This window comes from Olea europaea, chromosome 19 (genome assembly GCF_002742605.1).
Source record: "Olea europaea var. sylvestris chromosome 19, O_europaea_v1, whole genome shotgun sequence".
Classification (NCBI taxonomy): domain Eukaryota; kingdom Viridiplantae; phylum Streptophyta; class Magnoliopsida; order Lamiales; family Oleaceae; genus Olea; species Olea europaea.
Window position 1 is genome coordinate 8067050 of NC_036255.1, and position 11050 is coordinate 8078099.

An 11050-nucleotide genomic window follows, 5' to 3' on the forward strand; every position below is an offset into this window, starting at 1 on the left:
CCATTTCTTGTTTTAAATTAAACAATTTGACATTTAACAGTTAAATTGATAGTTTCTTTCGCAAAAGGACTTTTAAGTGCAAACATTTGGCTCCTGTTTGGCTCTTATTACTTGAAATTTTAATGATTAGAATAATATATTTTTTTTGAATAATGTGTGGTTAAAAAAAAAAAATTGGGTAGTCCTATCTCCATCCACACTTTTATAAATACTTCCCACTCTAAATTCATCCCTAATAAAATTTTAAAATTTAAAAAAATACTATAAATCCATGTTATATTCCAATCTTATTCTTACTAAATTCATTCATTTGAATAACATATATCCACATTTAAGAAATACTATTTACATCCACGTTAATAATGTAACTCTTTTACATTTGCAGGTTGCCCATATATATATAAAATGCAAAATCCCATCACTTCATGCTATGTGACAAAGCCTATGTCTATAAGAAAGCGTCACATTATTTCCAACAATTTTATATGATATTAGGGGGGTCGAAAAGCCAGCAAACCTTTTACTTGAAAGTCATGTTCTCAGCCTCTCGCCTCACGAATTCAAAAAGCACAACCAAAACTCGAGAAGATCACAATAATGAGTTTTCCAACATTCTCTGGTCTCTTCGCAATCCTAATTGCAGCAGCAGCTGCAGTATCAGATAATATTCCCACTAGCAACCCTTCTTTCAATGTTAGAAGCTTTGCAGTTTCTATGGCTTCATCGCTTGAAATTTGAATTCCTTCATCAATAAGATCAACCTCCAAAACCCCAGGAATAAAACCAGCACCAATTCCTTGAATCTTATGAGGACCAAGTTTTCCTCCAGAGAGAGTAGGACTTTCAACAGGTTCCACACCAAACAGCTTTATACCAGGGTTCTGCTCTTTAAGGAACCTTCCTGTACCAGTGATCATCCCTCCAGTACCAATTCCGGAAACAAAAGCATCAATTTTTTCGTTTGACCCTTTCCAGATTTCTGGTCCAGTGGTTTCATAATGTATCTTCGGGTTGGCAGGATTTTCAAACTGCTGAAGAATGTAGGAGTTAGGTGTCTTGTCTCGTATCTTTTCAGCTTTCTGAATAGCACCTTTCATTCCCTTTGCGGGGTCAATGAGCACCACTTCAACACCAAAACCAATGAGAATTGAAGGCATCGTAATGATAAGCCTGTATCGCTTTGCTGCTGCCATGAATGCCAAGCCTATGCCAGTGTTACCACTTGTAAGTTCAATATGGACACTCTCCCTAGGTTTGATAAGGCCTTTTGCCTCAGCATCTGAAATCATGCTATAACTAATCCTATCCTTAACGCTAAAGAAAGGCTCCATAGATTCTAGCTTGGCCGCAACATGCGCGACGCAACCATCAACAATATTATTCAGGTATACCAATGGGGTTTTACCAATCAATTCAGTCACATCCTCAGCAATTCCAACGTTTTCCTCTGCCACATCTTCAAAATAATTCTGTAAGTAGATTGCTGGGAGTGTAAGACAACTCTTCTTTTCTGGGCTCTGCGTTGTATGCTGACAAACACCTTACAGAATTGCTCAGTTGAAGTTCATATATATCACAGAAATTCATTAACAAAAACTTATTAAATAAATAAACGACATTCATTAGAGTATTGCCTAATTTTCCGTAATTATATTCATGTAGTTTTTCTTAATCTATTAAGATTCTAGTTAAACACAAATTCTACAAAAATTTAAAAAGATTGATAATTTAATGAAAGTAAAAATTAGTCGATCAATTTAGAGTTTTGTAGTTTTATTTAATTTGTTTATGTCTATTTAAGTAAATTTACATAGCATTTAAAATATAATAAAAAATTATTTTTAAAAGTGGATGTATTTATAAAAAATGTGGATGAAAATAGCGGTACCTAAAAAATTTGAGATTACGTGTAATATTATTTTATTGGAGACTGTGTGGTTGATAAAAATGATGAAAAATGAATTATAATTTTAATGCGGCCAACGTTTGATAAGTTTGGGACCCTTTTAGAAATCAAAAGTTTAGGATATCATTATCACAAAAGTTTAAAGGTTTGGTTACCTGCAGTGTAATTTACTCTTTCTAGTACTTTATCATCACCGTTTTCGGAAGAGTGAAGTTCTTCTCCCATTTGTTTACTGCGGGTTGAAACGTAGTTTACCATTCTCTCTCTCTACTGAAACAGGGTCCACAGAAGTACGAAAAATATCCATTTACAATAACGAAAAGGTTATACAAGCATATAGCATCTAATCGTCGATCGCGTGTGAAAGCACGGCATGGGTTGCGCTGGATCGCGCGATAAAGCAGATGGTACTCTTGGATTTGTAATTGTTTTTTGAAAGTCTGATCGATGGTTAATATTTTCTTGAAATTATGTTTCAAGAAACTGTTATTGTTATCTTTGTTTATGCATTTACTTATTGGACTGTTTGATTGTGGGTTTTGAATAATTTTTGTTGTGAATTCTGATAATTCGACGAAAATTTTCTGGTCTCTGTTTTTGCCACGTGCAATTTGATGGATGTAGTTATGGTTCTTGAACTGCTTGACTTTTTGTGCTGTTAGATTAAATCTTGAGGTTTATAGACGTTTATTAGGTAACTTGTGTTTCCCCCTTTATTTCTACGGATAATTTACATATGAAAATTCATGAGCATTTGCTGGATTTTTGGTGAATGCCGTGAGAATGAAGTGCAAAATTTAGAAATGTGGTTCATTCACATAGAAATTTTCACTTTATTGCTTCTTTATTTTTATTATTTTATTATTATTTGGTCAGAGTAATTGTTTGCATTCTTTTCTTGGACATCTATTTGAGATAGATAACTTGTGTTAAGGCCTTTGAATTAGTGCTGGCAAGATTGACTAAAATTGGGATGTTTGATTTCAACTCAATTATTCGGAAATCTTCTGCATCCCCTTTCGAATTATGAGGAGCGAAACAAGGTTTCATTTCATTTGGCATTTTGATTCACCTGTTGAAGTCTATTCAACAAATTATTGTTTAATTTTACATGTCCAGGCTATTTTCTTTTCTGTGGGATTTTTAATATTACGTCACTGTAATGCACCCTGCAGTCAAACTAAAACGCTAGCCATACTCAGTTTACCAGCTTGGGTTAGTAAACGTTGGATGAATAACAATGCTGGCATTTTACTTATTTGAGAATGATATTATGCAATTGTTTTGTGACTAAACTTGTTTAGCATATGAGTTTGATGAATTTGTTTTGGGCATGTATAACTATACCTAGTGTTTCAAGTTGTTGATCTACTGGACATTGGTTTATTTAAGTTCAATTGCACTTCTGCAGTTCTATTTACGCTAATAAGCAACCAAAAAGTGACTTTGAACTTTGATAATCGTCTTTGGATGTCCAATTGCTCGCCAGATCTGGCCTAAGCTTGTTTCCTTTAATCGTGTATGTATCAGTATGCTATCAGTTTGATGGTTTGTGTACTGGTGTCTTATCTTAGCTTTATTATCTGAAGGATCATACTTGCAAAATCTATTTCCTCTAATGTGAACGATTATTGGTGGATAAGCACCCAACAAGTTCAGATATAATCTTTATATCCAGTGATCAGTGTCCTACTTGCTGCAATGATAAATATTTACAGATGAGTTGTATGCTATTTTACGCATGTGCTAACATGTTACTGGCATCGTTATTGCTTGGGTAACTATGCAAGGGATAAAAACTTATTTGGAAATTGATTGGAAATAAGTGCAGAAGCTTGCAGTTTTGGCTAACATGACAGCGGACTTTATTGACTTTGAGACACTATATTTTTCATGCATGAGGGTGATATGAAACTGAATCTGTATAGTAGTATGCTAGCACTCCTTTGATAATAATACACTGAAATTTGGGTTATAATTTAGAATAGTTAGTATTATAGCTGAAGCCTTGTCAATGAATCGGAAGAGAATTCATGCGCTCCTTATCCTAGCACCTCTTTCATCTTCTTGTCTTGTGCATTATCCTACTACAGGTGGATAGGCATATTTGATTTACTGTTTGAAATGGCAAGGGATTCCGTTTGGAAGACAGAGATTGCAGCTTTTAAGATACAGCAGAGATATCTTTGAGCTTCTCTAGTTTTTCAATCCTTATATAATTAATATCCTTGTAATTGCTGAGAACCAGCTTCATCAAATTCAGTATTTCTTAATATGCGTACCTGGAAAATGATTCCTGACCTTGAAGTATGGTTAATGCTAATTTTTATTATAAAGTCTCGAACTGAAATATATATCTAATTATATTATGTAAGTGGCAGGAGAGGAGAGATTTTTCTGGAGAAGGAGTATAGTTAAAAGATAAATGATCATGGTAAATCAGGGCAAAGCTTGAAAGTCTGAAGCCAGAAATGACGTTCTTGAACTTATCCTAGTTGGCTACATTGTGGAAGTACAATTTGAATTCTGTATTTTCTTCATTTTTCAACTGTATGGTAGTTTACTTTTATTGATAATCATTGCTTGTTAGAGCTGTTTAATAGCATATAATAGGTTTTTTTAACCTGCTGACATTGCTTGCAAGATTGATGGTAGCTTCAGTACTTGTTCAAAGAACTGTAGTTCTTTGGAGTCATTTCCTTGTAAGTTTGATTGCAGAAACAGCAAAGAAGATACGCAAGCCCAAGCCATGGAAGCATTCAGAACCAATAACAAGGGCACAACTCATACAGATGCGAGATGAGTTTTGGGACACTGCTCCACATTATGGTGGCAGGAAAGGTAAACTTTCTGAAGTGTTATGTATGCTCAATCATTAGTCTATGATGCATGATTGCACAAATTTTTAACTGGACATATTTCATGATTTGCTCTGTATGTATGCTCAGTCATTAAGGATGTCAAATCTCTGTAAATCGTGTGCATTTTCGGCCTTATGAATTTATATTTTGCTTTTCAAGTGGGAGTGATGTGACATGAGCTTAAAAAATTTGCTGTTGAACGTAAAGTAAAAAAGTTTGCTTGTGAAAGAAATTGGTGTAAAATTTATTTAGATTCCAAGGATATAGTATAGTACCTATTATTAGATTCAGTTATGTACAACACGACTGACATTTCTGAACCGAAGCTTTAACACACTGTTGTTGAATGCACTTCTTTTTTCCCCCTGTCAATACGTATGAACGCTGTAAATAATGATTTACACTTTTACATATCAATGCAGTAAATAAAGAGGTACCTTTTTATCAAAGAACTCTGTTTTGAATTAGTATCATACCACATGATTTGAATAATTTTGTATCTCACTCTAATACTCTTAGGACTAATTAATCAATGTACCATTTAAGCAGAGTAATTATGTTGTCTATTTCAAACCTATTCTAGATAAAAAAACAACTAAATGAAGATCATGAAGAAACTAAACATACATACAATATAATATAACATCACATATCACATAAACAGGTTCATGTATAACCATGAGATCGTGTCTGAAATTACATTTATTCTTAACTGGAAACTCTTAATGAAAACTGAGAAAAGGAACCCAAAAAAAAATAAAAAAATAAAAAAATAAAATTCAAAAACTTTTACAAGATAAAAATGTCGGAAAAAAACACATCTAAACAGCTTTTTGCGACACAGATCGTGTTAGAAATTGCATGCATTCTTAATTGAGAACTCTTAAATTAAAAGGAAAAAAAATAATAAAAGAATAAAAACAAAAATAAAATTTATCCAAAACAAGCCATGATGTTTTTAGGTTGGTTTGGATCATGGTAAGTTGTAATAAATACATCTGACTGCAGCAAGTTTGTTATTAGTTGAATGATAGAATTAGCATGCATCACTGTCCAATGCTGAGAGTTTGGTAGTTTTTAATATATTTGACCATGCTTTTACTATTGTAAGTAGAATTAAAATCAGCCTGATTTTCTTTTAGCTCTCACTATCTTGATTGAATCCCCCCCCCCACCCCCCCCCTCTTCTTTTCACACTTTTTGTACTCGAACCATTCCCTATTTTGTCGTATTCTTACTTTACCCTTTCATGTACTTTCCATTTTTGCAATTTAGTACGTGCCAAGTTAATTGCAAGCGTTTGGAATCTACTTGTATATCTTAAACCCTGTTTCTCATTATTGAAACCCTGTGGGCTTTGAAGCCCATGTAAGGTACTGGTGAAATCAATTGCAAGTGAAAAGTTGAGTCAAACTCTAGATTCAAAATTGTGAAGGTAAAATAGGATAATCACTGGTTAGGTTCTGGGTGGAGAACTGGAGTTTTTCACAGAGACACCTGCATCCATAAATTCTTATGAAAATGCGTTATTCATTTACTACAACCTAATTGACTTTGGCGTGCTTGGTGGATTCTTGTTGTGATGCCTTTATGGTATATAGTATATACTGCCAGCCAGACCAAATTGACAATTTTTGAGATTCAATCACGTTTGTTAAGCTATAGGCAGCATAGTGAAGTTTAATATTTGTTTCATCGATCTCATGGGGAATTTGTTCACCTTGATCGCAGGTATCAGATTTTCCTTGTTTATACCCTGCCTGCATGTCATGTACCTGTGTTCTTGGTTGGGGCTTTATTTCCCACTTCATTTTCTCCTCTTTTTTTGTAGTAAAGCTGATTGGGGTACCTTAACATGTTAAAATTTAGGGAAAGAAACTAAGATATTGCTTCTTCGGTATTCTGTGTTTTTCTCGACTGTTCCTTACATTGTTGTGTGTACATGGGAGCTTTGTGAAGTAAAGCTACTGATAGAAACCAATATGTGAACAACAAAATTTTTCATTCTTATCAGAGATTTGGGATGCACTTCGGGCAGCTGCTGAGGCTGATATTACTCTCGCACAAGCAATTGTGGAAAGTGCTGGTGTAATTGTTCAGAACCCCGACTTAACTGTCTGCTATGATGAAAGAGGTTCACATTCCAATTTGTATTCGTCTAATCAATGCCCATCGAGTTTTTTCTTAAGTTGATCCAATATTTCATTGCAGGTGCGAAGTATGAGTTACCCAAGTACGTTTTGAGTGAACCAGCTAACCTGATCCGTGACAATTGAAAATGAGATTGTAAACCTGTAAATTACTGGTGTCAATCAGTTTCTTTATCATCCCATTTTACTTCACTGTCCTCATGTTCTATCCATCCATTGTAAAACTCTTTTCCATGACAGGAAATTGTAGCGTGCCGTTTCTTGTCATTGTTAATATACTGTGCTCTTTTTCAAGTACAAAAGAGCAAGCCAAATAGTGGTTCAAATGGACATCCTTTTCAGATTGAATAAGGTTTTTTCTAGTACATGCTTATCAATACTTCACCTTTGTATTGAGTTAATTTCGCCTTTCTACATTATTTTGCACCTATTTAGCCCTCTCAAAATTTATAAATAATTAAACTTCATTTTTAATGGACACATAACTATTGTTCATTTATGCATAACTTTTTTTATTATGTAACTATATATTTTTAAAAAATTATTTTTTTATGAAATTTATCTTGAAAAATGTGCATCAAACAAGCTAAGTCTCCGTTTGGCCCCCATTAAATTTCATTACATTACATTACATTTCATTTTTCTTTTTCTTATTTTCAATTACATAATTTTTCATAAAATAATATTATACGTAAAACGAAAACTTTTCTTTCTTCTTCAATCATTCATTTTTCAAAAAAATACTATTCTATCCATTTTCATTTCTTGAAAATAGGGCCAAATGGGGGCTAAATTGTGCTTTTTTTTTTTTAGTAATTATTAATTTTTCAGTTTCACTAGCGGTTGCTCGTAGGCTTTTGAAACCATGGAGTAATTTATGACTTCTCGAATTTTGTAAAGTATTTATTTAATTATTCAACTAAGTAAAGAATAGTGATAACACAAGGCACTAAACGACAAAAAATGTGGCCAGTCTTCACTCTTCAATTTCCTAGTATCATGCAGAATTCAAGCCAAACAATTCGATGGCGATCCCCTTGTGCATGGAATATATTTCTATTAAATGAATGAGTCTATTATAGCTTAACCACAATGCTCGTTTCCTATAAAGGTAAATAATTTATTTTATTTTTTTAAAACTTTTTCCCTAGAATTGAAACCTTTGTTCCTCCCCTCTTTTGAGGGTTGTGCACATTTCTTTGCTCAAATCTAAAATCATCAAATAATTTTTCATTCGTTCCCTAAATATTAGGATTCAATTTCCCAAAAAATTCACGTTCGCCGCTGCGCAGCTAGTTTACTTTTGTAAGTTCAAATCTACGAATATTTAGACCCAACGTGCGGAATTATACAATTAAAAGCATCAACTCACTTTTTGCTATTTTTAGATGTTTAATCAATCAAGTTAATTTATCTTATGTTGAATTACCAAAATTTGTAATATGAAAACAATAAAGAACACCAAATTGATTAGGGAGAAATCCTAATTGTATAAAAACTTTGGGCACTTTGTCAGTCAATAATCCATTATAAATCGAAGCAAACTTATGGTACGATCTAGACCTGTCTACCACTTAAAACTTTCGACCTCAATTCTTGCAGTCTCATTTGATCCAACTGGAGGTGTGCTCCTTCAAAACAAATCCTGACTCCTGATTTATACCTTAGCTCTCTTGAACTACGTGCTCCTGGCGCTAGATCCCAGCTCTTAGTATTTCACCTTAGTCCTGAATTTGTGCTTCTGTAATAGCTCCTCGATACTACTACTTATCTACAGTGAATTAAACAAAGAACTCCTTGTTGTTTGAATTGGTGTTTGATCAAATGATCTTTGTGTCTTGATCAATTGATTAATGTCTAAGGATGTGAAAATATATGGCTCAATGTATTTCTTAATTAATGGAATAATTTATGGTTCAAATAAATATCTTTGCTTGTAAAGATTTTATGAACACAATGATATGGTGATTGAATCTAGAGATCAAAGAATAATGATTTGGATCTTCAAGGAACTATCTCTATCGAATAATATGATTCGACATACTTTTGGAACATTCATAGGGGTAGCATATATACTAGGAAAGTGTTTAGGGATTAAAATGGATTGAAAAAACAAGTGTTTGAAGCAAAATAGATTTCTGAACGTCAACTCGTCACTTAAGTGCTAAGCCAGTAACAGGCGAATGACAATTGAGCAGTTGTGAGTATTTTTATCATAAATTTCTCTTCAGATACCTAATTGAAATGGTTTAAAAAGCGTTGAAAAGCTCACTCAATGTGCTACAATTTTTCTAGCAGCCTTGTCCAAATTTCAACGTTTTTTATATGAAAAATGTATTGCAAGTTGAATTTGAGAATTTAGAGCATAACTTGTGTGGCTTTTTGACACTCTTTAGACTTTTAATTGTATTCCAATAATCACATGTGACCTTTTTGGACATCTTGAACTCCTTCAAGGACTATACTGCTAATTCCAACTCTTTTGCTATAATTAGGACATAATAACTCCGATTTTGACTTTGATTATGACTTGGTAAGCTCCTAATAAAATTCAATTAGGACATTATTTTGATCAAGGAAATTGCCAATTCCAAATTTAATTATAATTTGGACTTAACAACGTCGACCACAAATTTTTAGCCTCCAGACCAAGTCTCTTCTCATTTCTCAAGTCTTTATTTATTTTGTAAACTTTAAAACTTACATTTTTATCTCATGATAAAAACGTTTGATTTTACCACAAAAAGTAATTAATAATGACGTATAAGTTATTAGTTACATCGTTTGCACGAATGCTTTAGCGCAAGACTTGCCAATAGTGGCTGATCCAGCACCTAGCGAGCCCCAGTGGCCGCCCGTACTGGATCCGTCGGAAGCTCTTTTTTTTTTTTTTTTATGTTGATGATAGATGAAAGATTTATATTATATATCTGATAATTCACCTTCTTTCCAAAATCTCCTATAGCGTTGTTGGTTGAGGCTTTCACTATCAAATATAAGGTCCTGGGTTCAATTTTTCTTCAAAGCATTTTATAGTGCTATTTTCTTGATTCAACAATTTTTCCCTAAAACTAATGCAAGAGAAGGGATTCGAACCCTTAACCCCACTTTAAGATGGTTGAAGCCTTGACCATCATCACACTCATTGCCTTGTGACACTATATGTAACAAAATTATATATGTTCAAGTTTAGACTTTAGAGATTTAGATGAAATTAAAAGGATTCGAACCTTAGACACTCATTTGAATTATACAACTCTTGGTCAATATGTCACTTATTGGGTTAAAACCATAATTGTCACAGAAATAATATATATTCATTTTTAGCACAAATAATTGTTATATTAAATTTGAAATATTTTATTGTGACCAACTATAACCGACCGCCCGCCCGTGCTCACTTCAAGTCCTAGATTCGCCCCTCCTTGCCAATGGGCTATGTTCTTGTCATGTTCCATGGCTATGAATAGAATAACTATGGGGTATATTTTTTAATAAAGACAAATGGTTGCACCATTTTCCTTTATATATGAATTACTTATTGACAACGAAAATCAATATCTCAATTTAATTGAACACGAATATTGGCAAGTTAAATGATGAAATGCATCTCAAAATCTAGAGTTTAAAGAGCTACGAATTACGAAGCCAAGTTAGGTTATTGGCAAATCTCAAAACTATATTCACATAAAAACAGAAAATAGTATTTAGGGTCCGTTTGAATGCAAAAATTGAATTGAATTGAATTGAAAACAAATTTTAGAGAATTGAATTGTCTAGAAATTGTTTTCTTGGGAATTGTAAATTATTGTGTTTGATTGGCATAATTTTTTACGTGAAAAATGTTAAAATAAAAGTGTTTTTGGTGTTCGTTTGACTTTGTTTTACATGAAATTTGTCAATTAAAGAGATATACTTTACTGGTATTAGAAATGAAATTTGTTTCCATTGCAAAAAAAAAATCATCCATCTTTTGATGTTCGTTTGACTTTGTTTTACATGAAAATTGCCAATTAAAGTGAGATATTTTTTTACAGTAATTCTTAGAATTTGTTTCCATTGGCAAAAAAAAAAAAAAAAAAAAAAAAAAAAAAAAAAACCCCCTTTCATTGATTTTTTTGACCTTTTTAAGT

At 32.9% G+C, this 11050-nt stretch overlaps 2 protein-coding genes across 2 annotated transcripts; one reads left to right on the forward strand and one right to left on the reverse strand.

Annotated features, from left to right (window-relative positions):
• Positions 1–560: 560 nt before the first annotated feature.
• LOC111368416 (cysteine synthase-like) lies at positions 561–1346 on the reverse strand. Its single transcript, XM_022989640.1, has one exon. It carries the CDS (start codon positions 1329–1331, stop codon positions 561–563), a length of 771 nt encoding a protein of 256 aa, XP_022845408.1. The 5' UTR covers positions 1332–1346.
• Positions 1347–2066: 720 nt separating this feature from the next.
• LOC111368673 (ubiquitin domain-containing protein 1-like) lies at positions 2067–7305 on the forward strand. The gene is made up of 4 exons (XM_022990056.1): positions 2067–2313; positions 4625–4747; positions 6782–6901; positions 6979–7305. The coding sequence occupies exons 1-4, from the start codon at positions 2280–2282 to the stop codon at positions 7041–7043; spliced, it is 342 nt and encodes a 113-aa protein (XP_022845824.1). The 5' UTR covers positions 2067–2279; the 3' UTR covers positions 7044–7305.
• Positions 7306–11050: the final 3745 nt, after the last annotated feature.

What these genes read in the sequence shown, in the direction of transcription:
- LOC111368416 (XM_022989640.1), bottom strand. Translation starts at nt 1,331, where the DNA reads ATGGAGCCTTTCTTTAGCGTTAAGGATAGGATTAGTTATAGCATGATT.
- LOC111368673 (XM_022990056.1), top strand. Translation starts at nt 2,280, where the DNA reads ATGGGTTGCGCTGGATCGCGCGATAAAGCAGATG. An exon ending in ATCGCGCGATAAAGCAGATG is followed by an intron (nt 2,314 to 4,624) that starts GTACTCTTGGAT and finishes GTTTGATTGCAG; the next exon opens with AAACAGCAAAGAAGATACGC. An exon ending in ACATTATGGTGGCAGGAAAG is followed by an intron (nt 4,748 to 6,781) that starts GTAAACTTTCTG and finishes CATTCTTATCAG; the next exon opens with AGATTTGGGATGCACTTCGG.